We start from the raw sequence: 20,472 nt of genomic DNA, 5'->3' as shown, positions 1-20,472 counted from the left end.
GGCACAGAAACTAGATGAATGGAAGGAAATATCTTCCCTTCCCTTCCTTAGAGGAAAAAAAGAAGAACACAAAGAAATGAAGGAAAGTAAGAAAGGAGGAGAAAAGGACAAAATGGGAAGGAAGGACATAAGGGAGAAAGAAAGGAAGAAAGACGAAAGGACATGAGAGGACATAAGGACTCAAGTGAGGGGGCAAGAAATGACTCAGCTTTTGGAGAATGGATTGGGTATTAAATTCTGGGAATACAAACTTTTCCATCATATTGTTTCTAATTTCCTAACTTATCCAGGCCTAGAAAACAGCTGTGTCCATGACTAAACGCAGATGTTTGAATAAGATATTACTTTATATATTATTTAAAGCTGTGTAGCTGAATACTTGCATTTCTATGCTGGCCTTTGAAGAGTCACATATTCCAGTGATGTTCCACAATACAAACATTAATTTGTGTTAAATATTATTTTAAAAAAAAACCTGGTATGTTAGAAAGCAGGAACTTGTTATTTGCTCAAGAGAATGACTCACCTCCCAAAATATTAAGAAACGAAAACTTCATTTGCCTTCCTCAACTCAAACTGACGCTGACCACACTGAGCTGGTGAGACTTGAGAGAGAATATTTTAGCTTAAGGGCATGTTGTAATGAATCAAGTCGTCAGGATGTTGTACTTTGTCTTCCCCTCCTCCTCAGTAGGAAGCTGTTAATATGCATACAATATTTAAAACCATCTTTTACTTGGAAGTAAAACACCATGCAGGTTTTATATAAGACCGTGGAGGAGCGGAGCGATGCTAGCCTCTGCATTTGCAGATGGAAATGAATGATTATTAAATCCTGCTGGCTTAACATCAAAGTATATAATTAGAGCCTAATTTATGCTTTTGTCTCAGCCTTAGAACGACCAGCAACAGAAATGCAAAGAAATCCCCGTTAATGGTACAGATCAAACAAAAATATGTCCCAGTTATTTGGGTTATCTTGAACATTTTCAAATGAGCAACTTGATGAAGGGGAAACTACATATTTCATTACAGTATCTGTTTATGACTTTTTTTTTGCATCATCAACTCAGCAATCATTATCTGCCAACCGTATTAAGCAATACAGATTATTTTAAATAGACGCTTTAATTAACAGTTTAAATGAAGTCTGAGAGATTTAACTGAAAAGCTGAGGCTTTTAGATGAAGCAGCTTTGGGGTCTTTGACAAGCAAAAAAGAAATGCACTCATACTTATACAATACAGTGCCAAGAAAAAGTATTCCCACACATTGAATTTTCTGGATTTTGTCATGTTAAAGCCACAAATCTATTTCATTGTGTGTTTTGTTTTGTCATAAGACCAATGCAGTCCCCCATATTTGTACTGGGAGGAGAAATGATGCATGGATTACATTCTTTTCACAAATAATTTGAATGTTTGTGAAAGTATCTTGCCCCCTTTGCTTTGTCACCCCTAAATATAATCCAGCTCCGTTACTGACAGGTGGGGCTAGGCGAGCATAAACCAGAACATCAGTCCAGAGGCCTAGGGTAACTCTGGAGGAGCTGCAAATATCAACAGCTTGAACGGAAGAAGCTGTCAATCCATCAAATCTTTGTTGTTCAGTACAAAACAAAAAGGTTCTTATTGTAAGAGTGGGAAGAAGAAATCCATTCCTTTAATTTTCCACAGTTCACCCACGTAGGGGACAAAACAATAATGTGGAAGGAAATGCACTGGGCAGATGAGACAAAAGGAAAATGTAATTTCTATGACCTACATACAAAACGTTATGTGTAACAAAAAAAAATAACACTAAACGTCCCCCTGACCATATGGTCTCCAGGAGGGTGGTGGGAGTATTACGCCGTGAAGATGCGTTTCTTCAGTATATGGATACGTAAACTGGTCAACGTTATCAGAAGATGGATAGAGCTATATAAAATGAAATCATTGAGGAAAACCACTTAAAGGTTTGAAACTGGGATAGGGCTTCAGTGGCAGCAGACACACAGCCAAAGCTATAATTGAATGCTTAGATGAAAACATTTTTATGCTTAAAAAAAGGGGGGGAAAGTAATAATAATAATAATAATAATAATAATAATAATAATAATAATAATAATTAAATAAATAAATATATATATATATATATATATATATATATATATATATATATATATATATATATATATATATATATATATATATATATATATATATATATGTGTGTGTGTGTGTGTGTGTTCCCTATCTAATCTGACTGAGCGTAAGCAATTTTGCTAATAAAAATTATTCTGAAAAACTTGTAGTTTTTCAGAATAATTAGCACTACAAGTGCTAATCTGGTCAGACATACAGATGTAATTACAGCAAAAGGTTGTTCTAGTATTGGCTCAGAGAAGCTGAATACAAATGCAAACTGCAGTCAGGTTTTCAGATAAAACATTTTTAAAACCATGTACGATATTCCATCCACAAATATACATTATGCTGGGATACTGCATAGAATCATAGTAACATGCATTGACAATTTTACCTGCAACATGACAAAATGTGAATATTTTATATAGGTATGGATTAGGGATGTTAAGACCAACCATGATGAGAATGTGGAAAATGTCAAGTACATCAGAAGAGTGGCTGGAAAAAACATGGTTTGAAGATTAAATCACCAGTTTTTCTTTCAAATTTGAGCCATTTAATGAGATACAGTGCATTTCGATTTTTAAGCCTTATTCACCCACTAATATGATTTTTGGGTTTATTCCTCCTACTGACACTTTCTCTTTGTGAAAAAGCAGCTCCACCTCCAGCATCGCTTCGCAGGTGGAGCATGGGTAGAGCGCATGTCACAAACATCAGCAGAAACATTGAAAGAGGGCGGATGCAGTAACAGACGTAGACCGGCCAACTGTAAATGGGCACAGTTAAACGTATTAATCACTTGAGACGCAGACATGCTGTAATTGTGGAGGTCCACTGCTCCTCCGGCTTTACCTCCCTCAGGTTTGGCCTTATCTCTGGCAAGGTGCTCCGAAAGCAGTGAGCAGTATTTTAACATTCCTCTTTTTTTACCCCCTAAGCCATCTTTTCTCAGCTACACTCATTTAAAGACAATTACAGATGGTCATCACATTCTTTAAAAATATCTAGCCTCACAGTGTTCCTAAAAGCAGAGCTTTTAATAACACCTCCATGTCTTGGAGACTTAGGTACAAAATTCTTTGCACAGCAGAACTACTTCACTATCATTACACTTACCTAATTAAAGAGGTACTGGTGTCACTTTACAACAGCATTGAATTTTTATGTTATGTTATTTTTAAGTTATGACGTTATAGCACAACATTCTTTAAAGCACAAGTTTATGTTCAGCTATATATAATATAGAAAATGCATTTTACTGCTCACTGACTTTACTGTGACTGACAAAGTGTTTGGCCCTTCTGAAGCCTGGTTAGGTTCTTTATGTTGGTAATTATTTTTGGTAATTGGGACTCAGGGTTCCAAAACTGCACTAGATTAGCTCTGTCTGCACTGTTCCCTCGAAGCTGAGTGCAATCGCGCACTGCATCTGGATTTACTGCGCACAGCAAAATCTTTGCAGCTCAGAAAATAAAATCCAAGCTGAAATGTAAACGAAATAATAATAAACCAAGTTATTTTTTTAACCATTTTGCAATTCTGGTGAGATGGTGTTCCACGGTTCCACTCTGTGATCGGAGCGCACCACTGATTGATGGGTGGGGGCAGAAATCTTTATATAGTTGGGCAGGTGGCGATGTGCGTCTTTGTTACTTCTGCATGTCAGATGTTTGTGTGGCTGTGTTTTTGGGATCAGTTTATCTAAGATCGTAAGCTCCGTTTTTAAACCAATTTGGATGTTTTTGAGCGCTAGACCTGCTGCTAGACCTCCGCAGACCTCTTGTTCTACTTCCGTTTTTGAAAAGCAGCTCTTTTTATACGCTTCTTATTTTATGAGCGCATGCCTGAGGACTACTAACCTGACTCCGCCAGATGTATTTTGTTCCGTCTAGCTTCACTCACATACATCTGGGACACCGCCATAGGAATTGCCTTAATTGAAGGCTGGGCCTTATCAAGAATCCTTGCATATGATTAGATAAGCCACTTGTCTGTCATCTTTATCGACGTGCTATTTCAACCTCTCACACCGAAGCTAACCCGTGACGCTGATGAGAGCAACGCAGAAAAAAAAAACAGGCGGCAAAGCGCCGCAGGTTGGAGTCAATCCTGGGCCAACCGCATCAAGGACTAAAGGCCTCCTAACATGGTTTGTGCTAACCGCTAACCGCTAACCACTCCGGGGCGCGTACGCGTCCGCCGTGGACGCGACCCGGAAAACAAAACTTGCCAAATGCGGTCGGGAGAAGGGCGAAAACATGGTTTCCACCAACAAAAGCCTTCAGAGCCGTTCTCTGATGTTCTTTTAATGAAACAATATTATGTAGATTGGACAACATGGAAGAAATAGCAGCACCAATGTTAACGCTTGCTTCCTCGACGAGCCGCAATTGCTATCAAAACAGTTTCACGTCATGGTCGCGTCTCCACTACGTCACATCTATGAAACTCCAGCCCTGCGTCATGATTGGCCAGACCATAAAATTGGTTGGGGAAATCACTTTCAATGGGCGATGTCCCAGATGTATGTGAGTGAAGCTAGGCGGAACAAAATACATCTGGCGGAGTCAGGTTAGAGGACTACAGCAATATACATAAATAGCTTGTACTTGTATAGCACTTTATCAAGTCCAACGACCCCAAAGTGCTTTATACTACAGTCAGTCATTCACCCATTCACAGCCTGGCTGTGGTGAGCTACATTGTAACCACAGCTGCCCTGGAGCAGACTGACAGAAGTGAGGCTGCCCAGCACCACATGCTTGTGCTAAATCTCATCGCACATAGGCCTGTCACGATAACAAATTTGCTGGATGATACATTTTCCTAAAAATTACTACGACTAAACATAACATTGTCATTTGGAGACCTTTTTCAACTAATATGATAATGGCATAATAAGGCATGTATATGGTCTCGACATAGCAGCTCAGACAGATTAAACGGTTGGTCGTCGTCATTTGGCTTAAACCAGAAACCTCCCACACTGCAGCGGTCGTGTCCGGCTTTGACACCAATTCCATTTTCTTTTCTAACTAACGTTTCTCTGGCTCTCCCTCACGAGGCTCTCACAGTACACTTTAAGCATGTGCCTACCTGAAACAGGATTTAACTCCTCTTACACAGAGAAAACAAGGAAGTGGTGAGTAGACAACGATGCATCGTGCTGAAACCTTTGTTATCCAGTCTCAGAGAGAGGAGAGGGAAACACAAGGGTAAAAAAAAGCAAGCATGCATACGCAAATTAGCTCCATTATTTTAATTAATCATGTGATTAAAATTTACAGTGCAATTAATTGATTTATTGATTGTTGTGAAAGCCCTAATTGCACAAAATGTAAATAGAGGTCCAGTAAATACTCAGACGCATTAAAAAGTAGGGGGATCATTGCCTGTTTGTGAAAGCTACTTGTTTATTTCAGGTAAGTAATAAGGTATACTTAGTTACATAGTGTCAATACAAAAAACTTTGTATCGTCACTTTGAATCAAACCAAATTGTATCACAACAAATTGCATGAAAATGTTTACCATGATATCTCTGAACCGAACTGCATCGTGATAGAGGCGTGAATAGGATCTTGTCATAATGTTGTTGTTTTTTCCATCAGTGTAGATTACATGAACAAAATCATGAACCAGATCATAGGTAGCAAATCATAATATGTATCATATTATGTTTGTTTGTTCATGTTATGGCGATTGCACTGAAACAACAATTTCCTCCTGGGATTATTAAAGTATGTCTGATTCTGATTCTGATTAGCTCCAGACCAGAGATATACAAACCCAGGGCGCTGTATTTTCTAATTGCAATGATCATCAAATAAAAGTTTCAAAAATAGAACAGACTGATTTCAGGGTTAGCTAATTCAAATATGCTCACCCTATTCTTGTGGAATTTTGCCAGGACTTGAAGAAGAGGAACCATCCTCACGTTTGTTTCCTCCTCAAGAAATACAATCCAGGATGAGTTTTTCCCAAAAGTCTGGGACAAGCTGAGCAGACAGAAAGAAGAAAATAGGCTAATCGAAGCCAGAGCTGAATAATAAGACAATGATAAACAAAGCAGCGACATGCACTATGCAAACAGACAAAAAGCTGAGAAACAATCCAACAGGGGCTCCCTCTCAGCCAAATCAGATCAAGGCAGTCACCGAGTTTCATCCAAGAGGAAATACAATCAAAAGAGGGAGCTAAACTTACACAGAAAGGTTGTATAACAGTAGGATCTTACTCGAAACTTTCAGGTACTGAATCTTTGTTATGTGTAAGAATCACAGAAGCACTAGATTCTTATGAAGCATGAAGAGAGTTTTATCATGCTGTTGGCACTGATGATTAACTGCACTAACAGGCCCATTTTCAAACCCACAAACAAATTAAGAATTAATTTCACATAATGTGAAGCCATCAGTCACAATTACAGCGAGGCTTCTCCACAAACTTAGTAAACACGTAGTCATAAAACTGAAAATCGTAGAATTTTAAAACAACATACAGTGGAGGCGGGTAGACATGTGGCTTTAACGTGACCGCGAACACTGAACAGTGATACTTACGAGGGCAGAAGAGGAAGGATGCTCCAATCCCCCTCGTTGTCTGATAAAGTGTGAAGAAGCAAAACCACAGGTGGTTTCTGAAACACACACACAAAAAAAAAAAAAAACAGAATGCTGTAGCTTCACAAATCTAAAGACAAAGTACTGAGAAGCGCAGTAACTGAAAGGCCAGCAGTTTTATCAGCGCTCTAGTGCAGGTTCAACGAAAATCATTTTTTAAAGGTGCACCCCCGTGGTTTGTTATGTTTTTGCTGTTTTTGAATAAATCGAATTTCTATAGTCATATCAACCGCTCAAGCGTTAGTATTAATATTTTCACAAGTATCATTCACTGCTCTTCACAGCTATTGTTTTGTAGGCTATCTATGAAAGGAGAGAATGCTCTGAGTGGACCGCTTGCTTCTGGGCATGTAGGAGGTATGAGATCAACAAAAAGAGGATGAATTTCAACAGTGTAAGTACAAGGAGTCTTCCTCCAATTAGGTCGGGGTCACTGGCTACAAGTATATTGCAGAAAATAGAAAAGGGAGCTATTTTGTTTGTAGAAAGGAGCTCCCTTGAGAAGAGTAAAGTAGCTCTATATATGTAATACAGGCAGTAATGTCTATAAAGAGATAATCTGCAGCTGAATATTTTATCAATCTGTTTTTCTTTAATTGAAACTCTTGTTTCAATTAAAAATTATATCCATAGCTCCTGGAACACTTACTTACATGCCTACCAAATTTAAAAATAACAAACTAATGGAAAAGAATGAATGAAAACAACTGAAACAACTGAGTGATTTGGAATACCACTGATTCAAAACATCAGGTACCATTGAGAGTTGAATAGATGTGTTTTACAAGATTTTGAAGTCCTTCCTGAGGAAATTAATACCCAAACAAATTTTGTCAGCAAAGCAAATCTTCAACAAATCACATGTGCACCCATCTGAGATGAAGAGCAAAAATACACAGATTAAAAATGAATACTGAAAAATATGAGCTTGTAGAAGATTGAAAGGAACAAAAAAACAAACAGACATAATGGGATTCTGTGAAATGAGGTGAAAAAAACAGTTTGCAGAATATTTGGGACATTTATAATATTTATAATATATATATATATATATATATATATATATATATATATATATATATATATATATATATATATATATATATATATATATATATATATAAATAAAGGTTACATTACAGTTAAAAGAGAATGTTAAATTGTGAATAGGTTTAGGAGCTTAATGAACCAAGTTGCTGTTTGACTGTGGATCTGTAGTGTTCAGAGGGAATAATGAAGGTTTCAGCTTTCCCTTAATGGTAGGTGTTTAAACATGGTATGACACTGAGTAGACAGTTAGTCTAAAAATGACACCTTATGCTATTCAGTGAACCTAAACAATCAATGCAGCAGAATAACATCAGTATACATATAATAGGAACATACCAGGGCATATGTTATTGTAAGTCCTACGGAAAGTATAAATAAAATGAATTGCTCCCTAACAGCTCTGAGAAATGAACCCTGTGGTACCTCCACATGCCAGGGTTCTGGTCTTAGACTTGATCATGTTGGCAGAAACACTGTAAATGTGTTTGACGTGTGTAACTCTTTTGATTTGTACAACAGACTTTCGAGATCTCTAAGGGGTTTTTATCTGGTTAAACAAAAAAGGAAATTAAATGAATTTCTGCCAGAAATGATTGACAAAAACCACTTCACAGCTGGAGATATCGACCACATTGTGGAGCCTGTTAATCAAAATGCTGTAATTAAGCGTTTGAAATGTTAAATAAAGTAAGGCCCCTGACTGTGAACCAAACTGCGTTGGTTTAGGAACTGTTCCACAAAAGCAATCTTGAAGAAGCTCAGGAACACCGCTTTTAAAGAGAAGTATTGAATAGTTTGGAAGCGTGCAATTTATAAATGCCCTGTTTCTGAAAACAAAACTAAAAGAAATGGGACTGTTAATATTCTCAAATATACAGTTAAAATCCGTCCTCCTCTCATGCTTGCCGACCCCAATATCTCATATCATCTGCTCTCATAAGCTGGATGTATCGTTAAACCCTCAACCAGCTATCTAATGTGATTACCATTTTGTTTAAATGTCCAATGTATTGAGAAAAAACAACAACACTGCAAAAACGGAACTAAAAATAAGTACAATTTTCTTGAAATGAGTGTATTTTCCTTGATTTGAGCAGGTAAATAAGAGGATCTGCCAATGGAATGAGTATTTTGACCCCTAAAATAAGATAATTAGATATTCTGCCCTCTAAATAAGATGATGGAGATGATTTGTTCCTATTTTAAGTGCAGAAATCTCATTTCATTGGCAAATCATCATGTGTACATGCTCAAATCAAGGGCAAATACACACATTTCAAGAAGATTTTACTTATTTTTAGTTTCGATTTTGCAGTGAACAGATCAGAATAAGTATGGTCTGTAAATTAAAAACAGTGACTGAATTAATCAAGAGAAGCACAGATATTTGATCAGCCTCTTTTTTTCTATCAATTGCTTGACATGTACACTAAAATATTGGCTTAAGAACTGTTTTAAACCGTGTGTTGCAAATATTACAGTATTTCACATGTTTGAACAACACATTTTGTTGAGTATTTTTATTCATCGCTTTTTTATATGCGGAATGCACGTGTGTAACTCTTTTGATTTGTGCAACAGACTTTCGAGATCTCTATGGGGTTTTTATCTGGTTAAACAAAAAAGGAAATTAAATGAAATTCTGCCAGAAATGACAGACAAAAACCACTTCACAGCTGGAGATATCGTTAAGAGACCAAAAGATCTAAATCCTCATGACTGCTTTCTGCTGTCATAATGGGGGTGGGGTGTCTTCTATAACAGAAAAAAGATATGGAAAGAAGCACAAAATGTTTAATGGCAAAGACAGGGCTCACCACTTCCTGCAAATGAGAGGAATATGCTCGAGCACAGTTTTCAGTTGTACAGACAGGAGGATGGTCAAAGTGAGCTTGTACTGGCAGGGAAGGAAAACTAAGCAGCAGAGTCTGACCCTGCGGTTCATTGCAACATGGTCCAGTCGTCATTTAGCACACCAGGCTGAAGAATGACCCACTCTGCTTGTTTAAAACACTAAACCTGACACTGCTTACACTTGTTAATTAGTATTAGTCAGTCAGGTTTTTTTTTTTTTAACTCAAATCCAATTATCCTTACTAGTGAGATAAATGTTTACAGAGTTTCGTGGATCTCAAGAATGTCCATCTCCACTGTTGTCTAAAAGTGGCAAAATCTTAAGGTTGTAATGCCTTTTTAAAAACAGATTAGATAAATAGCTATTCTCACAAACCAAAAAAAAGAGTCAGGCTTTGTGAGAACAAGCTTGAATGAACAGCGCATCAAGTGCTTTGCAACTAGGTAGATGAAGGTTAAAAATACCTTAATAGCTAATCATTTTTTACGTCATATTTTGATTTACTTTAGAACCCACAAATGGCTATAACCTGACTGCTGCATAGAATGCATGTTAAAACAATCTTTTTTCCCCAACATTGATGCAAAAAATGTATAGCTTTATCTCCCCCACCCCATTCTCAGTGTGTCTCTGTGGATAAGAACCCTTGGCTTAATGACAGACATACTTTAGGAATGCAATGTGAATTTTCCCAGAAGGCAAAATGCTGGACTGCAGGAACACAGGCAGTGAGCATACAGAGTACATATGTTTATCTTTTTAAATGAGTAGATATCTTGTAATCTTCATCTGCTGCAGCTGAAAGAGACCCAGAGATAGAAACACTTTCAGTTCTGTTCAATAGATCTGATTATACCAGACTTTTATTAATTTTGTCCTGACATTTTTCATATTTTGTGACAGGAATATAAGGTCGAATTTAATTATAGAAAAAGGACTGGATCAAGACTTGGCTGTACAAATCCGATGATCATGGTTTTCTTTGTGTCTGATTAACTGCTGTCTGGGGCTTCTTTATTTCAGAAGATCAGCAGTTACAGATTTTCTTATTCCTGTGATCTCTCTCGCTTTCTGCATCTTAAAATGAATTTCAAGATATTCCAAATATATACTGCAACATACCCAAATCCACAGCGTCAAAGTGTTTGATTTTATCCCTGTTTGTGTGTTGGGGCGGAAGAAGTCATGGACAGGTCGATACAATTCATAATCAGTCTCAGTAGAAGGGAAGCAGGAATATATTAGAGTTTTCATTTTGTTTATCAATTCCATGTCTCCACATACTGCCTTGTAATGTGAGATAATCTTCCCTTATTATCCCCTGTGGCATAAATTTCAGTGTTAATAGTGTATATAAATCTGACGTGCACTGTGTGCATTTACGATAATTGTCTTGATGCAAACTGATACATGATCTCACACCATCATCAACAGCTTCATTGTCAAACTACCTCCTAATCCATATCACAATGCATCTTTTCAACATTTTGTCAGTTTATAACCAAAAGTAAGTGTATTTCATTGAGATTCTAAGTAATAGACCAAATTCATTGGATTCAAAATGATACATGGTTTTCAACCAGCATTAGTTAAAAAGTCAAAGAACGTTTGGCATGGGTGTGTATTCGGGTCCATTTACTCTGACATCCCTGAAATAAAATACAGTGCAACCAACTGCTTTTAAAAGGCACTTAATAGGTAAGTTAAGTTTATTTAATTTACCCACCAATAGGTACCCATCTTGCCTAATTTACCTATCGATAGGTAAATTAAGTTAACTTGTGTATAATTTAAAACATCTGTTCTGTGAATTTTAGAGGTCATTAGTAAACAAACAGGACAACAAAGACCAAAAACATATCAGACAGGTCTGGAATGATGTTTCAATTTTAGTTAGGTTATAACACAAAATAAAAAGCTTTCAACAGCTTCCAGAACACTGTTCACCTCAGGTTGGAGAATCTGTAATGTGAAGATCTGTCTCGATCACACATGTGGCCAGTGGGTTTATAAAAAGTTGTATCAATGTCTTTACACCCATTTTTTAATGATTTCCATCCAATATTGACTTCATTTAATTTTTCTTTTAAGGAATATTTACATAGGGAAATGAAAACATCATTAAAAACAGAAATCAAGCTGCCTTATTCTGAATGGTAGTTGATAGGAAAACATGCAGAAGATAAACAGACTATGCTTTAAAAGGAGTATACAAAAGTATATGCAGGATTCCAAGAAAGAAAAGAAAAAAAAAAAACATGACAAATTATAATTTACCCCATATGTACCCTGGTCAAATCTTATGCCATTTGCATCAAGACCAAAACTTTGCTTAATGGATGTCTAAAAACAAAAGAAGTCTCCAGGGAACTAGTAGGGTTAAATAATCATAAAAAAGGTACATTATTTTTTCAATCACTTCTCTCCATTGTGTTTGTGGCTGAAGAGAAAACACCTTTGACTTAGTACAAAAACATATGCCGGAGTAAATGGGTTGGGCTGCTTCTGCACGTATTCAGTGAAAACTGCTTTGTGAATCCAGAGCAGAAATAAAACAAACAGCAGGAGCAAAGACGTGGAAAAACAAAACAAAAACATACAGGAGACATAACTGCTTTGTGTATTTCAGCTTCAGTGGAGCCTGAATTTGGTAAGCATCTGGGGGTGGTGGGATTCTTTTTTTTTTTTTTTTTTTTACCTCTGTAGTACTATCAAGATGCAGTGATGTTAGTCTCCTTTAGAGTGCTGCTCAAGATTTCCTAATTATATAAAATTATAAGTAACCACATGCCACAAAGAGCTGAAAGTGCTAAATATTTTAAACCACGCTTTCCTATTCAAGACGTGTACTTTACAAGCAGGAGCCATAGAGGATATAAATAATTCTCAATCATTTAATATTAAAGTCTAGGAGTATTTCTTTATACTGTCACATGTGGCAAAATTAGTTTTTTTCAGTGTAAGTAAATATACGGCATGTAAATAAGTTTTATAAACCAGAGTTGGCAGCATGTGGCATAAACATTTAGCCTCAGCGTTACGTTTATTTTATTCCCAGAAAAGGTTTTTCTAACACATATTGACTCTCTATGAGTGAGAAAGTGCCGCTTCTGCACCAAACTAAGATAATGACTGCACGAGAGAGCGTGTACTTCAATCTTACCTCTGTGAGACCATGCGCCTGCTTCAGTAAATCTGCTCTCCGCTTTTCCGCCTGCCTCACATGGAAGGAGTTACTTTGACTCTGGATGACAAACACTATTTCCCGTAGGTCTGGAGGAACACAAAGGACAGAGATGTGAGACTGTTTGTGTACCGTGAAAATGGATCATGGCAATCGATGACCTTCTAAAAGTAGGACAACATAGGCGTCTGAACAGCTGAGGTGACTTTGGCTAATCTCCATTATTGGCATGACGATAATAACCACAACTCCATGAGCATAGCTGACTTGGGACAGCGTATGTAAATGCCAAAGCAAAGACTGTTTTATTAAATAAAAGATTAGCAGTCAGATGGGGTGAGGTTCAATAACAACTAAAAGGTTAACAAAGCCCAGCTGTCCACTTCTGGTATAATTGAAGTGGTTGCAGCATCAGTAAAATTCAGCTACAATAATAAAACGTTTAGACTTTAAGCCGCATAAAAATCAGCTTATACATGTATAATAACTGCTGCTCCGACACAGACTACATGCAGAGATTCCATCTTTGTCACTGAATCAGGTTCTAATTGCGGGTTAGACATTTGGAGGACTGTTAACAGAGAACTGCTCAGGGAAGGACCCTGTCTGCTTAAAAAACAAGTCCACATAAACCCTGTGGCTCTCGTGACAACACAAAGCAAAAACAAAAGACCAGAGGGAAGGGATAAAAAAAAAAAAGTCTGTCATTTTGTCTTTGGCTCTGTACAATTACATTAGACAACTCTTCAATCCCACAAGCTGTCCTCCGTGTCAGTTTAAAGTTTGCAGAACCTAAATGAGATGACTGTCACAACAAAACGGCTTTGCAGTAATTTAGAGCTCAGAGGTGGAATGGAATATCAGGCTGGAAGAATGATGAAAAAACAGCTTTGTGATTTGTGAAAAATAACTATTTATTTCAGCAAAAGTAATTAGTTGGCTAAGTATTTGCACAACGTATGGCCATAAGGAGTATGCAGTGTATTACATTACCGTACAAAATGAGCTCATTGTGGACAACCCAATTGAATTACTAGTAGTATTTTAACACATCAAAAGTTAAATACAAATAATGACTTAGAAAGCCGATATTCCCATATTTTCTGAAATCTGATTTTTTTTGAGAGATCGTTCACATTACTTTTAAAATGTTGCCTATATCGGACTCCAGGGTAAACTATGCAGCTCCAAACATTAACAATGACTCCACACTCCGCTTTGGTCGAGCGGACGTGTAACAAATAGGTTTTATGGCTTAAAAGTGTCCAGCTGAAGCCATTTAATGTATCAGTGGGTGCTGAGGAAGAATCGCATGAATAATAATAATAATAATAATAATAATAATAATAATAATAATAATAATAATAATAATAATAATAAAAAGTTGAACTCAGTATTCAGGCAATTTACAAAGTGTTGGCTGCACAGAGTACTTTTTGAAAGCGGGACGCAACCAGGATTGAAGCCTATAGGCCAGGAGGCGTCCTGGTGCCACGTTCACTGATCAACACCATTATACTTGAACATGCTGTTCGTTGTGAGCAACCCGTGACTGGCAGAGAAGTCCAGTATCAAAACATTGCTCTGGTTCAGGGAGGCCATTCCTCCTAACAGTGCTGGTGTTCTGTCGGCGGGGCATACCCGGTCAGAACAGCATACCGGCAGTCGATTTTTATATCTCCGTCTGTCAGTGTATGTTATTCTATCAAAACAGCTTGTTTGTTAAGTGGCATGCAGATGATGCTTGTTTAAAATGCAATTCATCAAGGGGTATGCTGTTTTGATAGATTCTTCTTTTGGGGGGGGGGGGGGGGGGGTTGTTAATCTTTTTTACATGATTATAGTAATCATGATAACGACATTAAAAATAAAAATATGTAAAGCATGTTATTGGGTATAGGCAATACAAATACAGGCTCTTCTGTGGTGCCCCCCATTTGTTGTTTACTTTAAACCCAGTATGTGATTGGGTAGGGAAAAAAAGGTGCACATCCTTTAGCAAAGTCAAGAGTTGATGAATGGAAAACAGCAAGGTAATGTGCACATTAAAAAAACCTGGCAACTAGGGTTGTCAATGTTATCACATAAATGCACCTTAGCTGAAAAATATTTGCACTATGGGCACCCTTATGGCTAGCACCACCCCTGCCTCCCAGTCACAAACTTTGAGGTGTCACTATTGCTGACTGGGCATTGAAGTTGCTCAGCAGAATGTCAGAGCCCCTGAGAGGGGCAAAGTCCAGTACCCCTTCCGGGAATGCCAAGAAGGCCGGCTACTCTGCGCTGCTGCTCACCCGTAAGAGACCCAACACGAGATGGCTGACCCGGGGGGGGGTTACAAGCAAACCCACCTCAGTCTACCACCTCACCCTGCATGCCACACCAGAGTAGAAGGAGCTGGGTTCCAGAGTTTTAGATTTGTATTTGCAGGAAACTTTGAAACCAATATATCTCTTTCCACCTCACAATTAGGGACTATTTTGTACTGTTCAGCTATAAATGTGACAAAGGTTCAAGGGGTGTCGATACTTTTTCAAGGCATTGTAGGAGTCGCGGGAAGAGCGGCACAGATTTAAAACAGAACACACCAGGGCCTAAAATGTACATGAAAGGACCGGTCACAGCAAGGATTGGCAATGGCAAGAAGAGATGGATTAGCTTTACTCAATTATATCAGAGGCCAGGGTCTAAGACAGGTTTGTCAAAGCAGAATATCTATGTCAGATCTTTAAAAAAAAAACAAAAAAACAAAGCACTGGTGGAAGCTTAAGACCCTTATCTAGCTAATAACAAATATCCCATTGATCCTTGAGGTCTGGCGAGGCGAGAAATTACACAGTAAATCTCCGCATGTCCATCGCTCTCGAGAGCTGATGTTAGAGAAAACACCACTACACCACCTCTACGTGTCCTTCTGCTGTTGCCACTGAATGAGGGACTGTGTGCGAGCGTGTGTTTGCATTTAGCTTCTTCTAAAGCAGTCTCTCTCAAGACCCCAGGTGAGGCATCGGCCTCTTGACAAAGCACTGTACAATAGTAGCTAAAGGACACTGAAGGCAAAATCAGATAAGCACGTTGCCAATTTCTCATTGTGTAGATAATGCATACGTTGTGTTAAAAGCAAAGGAGAGTGAGAAGCGAAAAAAAAAAAGAAACTAATTAAAACTGAATTCACTGGCCTTGACTTCACACTAATGGCTTTCGATTAATCATCAAACTACGAGGTGAAAAAGGGGAAAGGGAAAAATCCTGTTATAGTGCCCTTCTTCCTCCATTTCTATCATTCTTGTGTCCTTCTGCTTGTTCAAAATCACCTTTGTGCACCATATTGATTGAGGTTATTTTGCATGGAAAAGGGAGAATATACAGTAAATACCTAAAAGGTGAAGGTTGGGATTTCAAAAAGAAAAAACATATGGAGAGCAACTCTATGGTAAAACAAGGGTTGGGGGGGGCTGATGGCTCAGTCAAGACTGAAGATGTGGTTCCTAAAGTAAAACTAAAGTGATACAGATAGGTGTTGGGTTGAGTGTTATGAGTATTTGCGTATCGATGTGAAGATGCAGGGAAAGCTAGAGTGGAATTAGAGTTGTTTGTTTTGCAATCTGGCAAACAGTTGATATTTAATGTCCTCTGAGCAAGAACTGCACCTTTGCTGTTTTAGCTTTCTGACAGCATGCTGCAAATTGTAAATGAAGCCATTAGTGTATTTAAACCCACCAACTTTTGTTTGTTCATCACCTATCACACAAAATAATAATCGAAACATTCTGGTTTCCAGCTATACAAGATCTGTAAAATATCACAAGTTCAAAATAGCCATCATACATTTAATGGATTAAATAGAAAACATGTTTTATTTTATTCAAATTTTCAGGGAACTGAAAAAATCCACACAAACCATGAGATGATACAAACATTTTGTTTGTTTACAAATGTTCACTATCAAACTTCTGAGGCCTTCAGAGAACACATGGAGTTGTTCTGAGATTTAATTACACAAAGGTGGACCTTCTTTACTAATTATTTTTTTCTGAATGCGATTTTAATTACAGGAATCAGAGTAAACGCTAAATACATATGCATGGCCCACTTTTTTGAGATTTACTAAGGAAAATAATTTTGTATGGTTTTCTTTCAAATTCAATGATAATTTATGTTTATCATAAAATCCCTATAAAACACATTGAAATTTGTTGGTTTGAATTGACAAAAGGCCAGTGAGTTCAAGGGCTAACAATACTTTTGAAAGGTACCATTTAATAAGATACTTAACATGAAGGCAGGTTTTTCATCATCAGTGTGTCATTAAGTTTTAATTCTAAGAACTTTTGATATAGTACATGGAAAAGGTAAGTGAAGAATAAACAACAGCTTAAGGTTCTGGGAGAAATGCAGTCAGGTTTATGGGCTCCTAGGTGCTAAATATATTATTTTACCAGGTCAATGGAACAAGAAAGCATGCCTACAGAGTTAATTTATGTTTCCCTGTTCAACATTCTTCAGGAGCCACTCTGTAAAAAAAAACAAAAAAAAAAACAGTCTGTATCAGCCTTGAAATAAACTGGATGAAATAAGAAATAGGAGAATTCTCCCTCCCCCACTTTATTTTCAGACGCTCTTCTTGAAGAACCGAGCCAATCTCTAAAGGCCATCACCATCTGTCTCAGGGTGGACTCTGCATAAACATTGCGAGTGTTCAGGCGCTACTGCAACATATATACAAAAAGTTACATGAACTAGGACTCTTAAGCTGACACATATTGTTTTTTTTCTAAGTGAGCATGTGTAAAGATTAAGGGCGGTATTTGCCAGGCTGCTGGTGATGCAGTGTTGTCACCTCTGATGCAGATCGATAGTGACACTTCCTTAGAGCACGTTCCAGATGTCGCCAAGTGGTAGAAGAGCTGAGAGTGCCCCGACCTCTAGGCACTCCTGCAGTTCTGCCAGAGCCACAGTGTAGGTGTATGTAGTTATCAAAATAGTTTGTTAGCTTAGAGTATCAGACTCCTCATTACAGAAACAGAAAACATACAAAAAACCCATTCAATTCCAGCCCTGAATTCTGCCGGAACAACGAGGAATCTCAGGACAGGAAAGTGAATCAGTGGAACAATTTTCATGATAAATGTCTCCAGAAAGCTTGATGGATAAGACTCAATGGATGAGGCCATTAGGCTGTTGTGGGAACAAATCAGGTCCAAAGCACGTCTGTGCAAGCACACAGGCAGCAATGTGCAAGGACGTCAATAGCTCATTTCCATAGTCTGCTGCCCTATTCCCTAACCGGTAGCCGCTTGCGCTGGTGTAAAAAACCTGATTCACTCCAATGCCTCACATGATTGGACTCCTGCAGACAGGATGGCTCAGAATTATCTTTTTCCATAAAACTCAGCATCGGTTTCTTCCCACATCATGTCCAAACCCGTGCAGGAGAAACAAAAAGTGAAATCACATGATTGAGTATCAAAGATTTAGAAAGCCTATCTGAATATGCACCTTTGCTATTCATTTACATATTCAAAACATTAAACTGTGGGGTTGTTGAAAGTTTGATTTAGACATAAAAGGGATTTATTTCCCCCCACCAGTGCTCATCTAGTGTGGCACAGGCCTATAGATTTTCTTTCAGTGTTGTTCTTCTGTTAATACATACTTTTAATTGCCTTGCAAAAGATCAATACAGAGCATAGTGTATTTAACTTTCAGCATGCTGCAGAAAAAAAAATCTATATCACAAATATCAACCCTTAAAACATAGAGATCAAAATATGATGAAGGAAGTCAACAGAAATGGAGTAAAATGAAGAAAAAGAATCAGTAGCGAGAGAGAAAGATAGATGCAGAAGCATTCGAGGCATAAAAAGAAAAAAGGAAAAGAAGCATTTGACTAGGAAAGACTGGTTTGCAATACACACACACACACACATATATATATAGTTTAAATAAAGTCTAAAAATACAGCAGTGAATATACTGAAAAAAGGCTGTCCTCCAACCCAAGATAATTACATGTATTTGAGGTTCTCTGGAGTTCAAGACTTCTTGCCTGAATATTCTCAAGACTAATGAATGCTGAACTCAACCTCAGAACCTCACTTAGCATCAATAATTTAGAAAGTCCAGGCAATTAATTCCTAACAGATTCCAGGTTTTGCCTATGAAGTTCATTTATTATTCCTAAAAACTCTTGGATTAGATGAAAGAGTTTGGGACATGGTCTAAAAAAAAAAAAAACTATTAGAGGATGCAGGACTTAATGGTCATTATGCTATATGTTACCAGTACTCCAGGTATTTCTCAAGAAGGTTGGCTGAGAGTTTGGCAATAGAATGTACATTACACTAAAGCCAGTAATCAGCCAGGGTCATTCAAGCTAAAATTAGGCAAATTCGAGGCCGCACCCAATTTTTCTGGCATATTTCTAAATACAATGTGTCTATAATGAAAAAGCAGATTTCTGTAAAATATTTCAGAGTAAAACAATAAAACAATAGCATGAAAATGTTTTGTCATTAATATAAACACTTATAAAAATCCGTTAAAACCCTCCATTTCATCTGCTTGCCCATGTGCGTTTCTCGTTTTCCACAAAGATAAATAAACCTCCTGGTCATTCGTTTTCCTACACCAGCAACTCTAAACATCTATTTGGTGCCACACTCCATAAAGTAAAATTGCACGAGTTTACTTCTAAGTGCCTGAATAGAAGGGAACTGCATTTTCTTTCCCTGGTTCTTGAAGGCTTTTCACCCCTCGTCTTCAAGGGCTTCTTCATTTCTAATCGACAGGAGAGTTTCAGGCTCATAAGCCCTTGCAGGGACCATCAACACTTTCAGCATCCTTGAGGCTTGTCCGAATGAAAAAGCACCCAGGGACAAGTGCAATAGCATGTGGCCTAGCGAAGTGAGTAGTGCACAGACCATTATGTACAGAAAACTAAGAAGTCAACTCAAAAGCATATCGCAGAAGGCAGAGGAGCGGTCTCCTTAGTTCAAGATTAAGATGTCCTTTCAGAAAGACTTTAAGATACAAGCATGCCGACAAAGAAGACAGAAGGCAGTGAAAAAGCAATGTTGAGCCCAGTATATTTATTGGTAAAAACAACAATACCAAGCAGATGAAGCGGCTTCAGCAAATCTTTATTCTATATTTACAATAAAGGCTTGAAACCTCAGTGTAGAAAGTTTTGCGGCCATCCTTGAGACATCGACTGACTCAAATGAAGCCTAGGATTTGCAGTGACGCACATTCAATGACTTACTGTACATTCACACCAAACGCGAACAAGACAAATGGAGCGAGCGATTTATATGGTATCCCTATATAAAAGGAGCATTCAGGAGCAAATTAACGGTTCGTGACGAAAACTACATGTTTCAGCACAAATTGGGGGAATACTGCAAATTCAGCAAATTTTGCTGAAGTTGAAAAATCTGTCTTTTCTGTCAATTGGCGTCACATTAGGGGTCCTCCTCGTCCATTTATCTAAGCACAAAAATGCTTTTTTATGCGTTCATCATCCTATTTGATGATGCAATAAAGCCAGCTGGGGGGGAAATGATTGCCTTGTCAGCGTGGATTGTATGTGAGAGAGAGGAGAAATGTCAAGTGACCAATGAAAGTCGATT

At 37.8% G+C, this 20,472-nt stretch overlaps 1 protein-coding gene across 1 annotated transcript in view; it reads right to left on the bottom strand.

Annotated features, from left to right (window-relative positions):
* Positions 1–20,472, bottom strand: part of b3glcta (beta 3-glucosyltransferase a) — a 100,553-nt gene that overhangs the window by 34,020 nt on the left and 46,061 nt on the right. Inside the window, exons 4-6 of the mRNA XM_012852474.3 lie at positions 12,822–12,931; positions 6,694–6,770; positions 6,018–6,129 (exon numbers count right to left, since the gene is read on the bottom strand). Of these exons, the coding sequence (XP_012707928.3) occupies positions 6,018–6,129; positions 6,694–6,770; positions 12,822–12,931 (299 nt within the window). The remainder of the gene's footprint in view (positions 1–6,017; positions 6,130–6,693; positions 6,771–12,821; positions 12,932–20,472) is intronic.

This window comes from Fundulus heteroclitus, chromosome 18, assembly GCF_011125445.2.
Source record: "Fundulus heteroclitus isolate FHET01 chromosome 18, MU-UCD_Fhet_4.1, whole genome shotgun sequence".
NCBI classification, from domain to species: domain Eukaryota; kingdom Metazoa; phylum Chordata; class Actinopteri; order Cyprinodontiformes; family Fundulidae; genus Fundulus; species Fundulus heteroclitus.
Note: the sequence above shows the minus strand (reverse complement) of the source record. Positions and strands in the feature narration are given on the sequence as shown.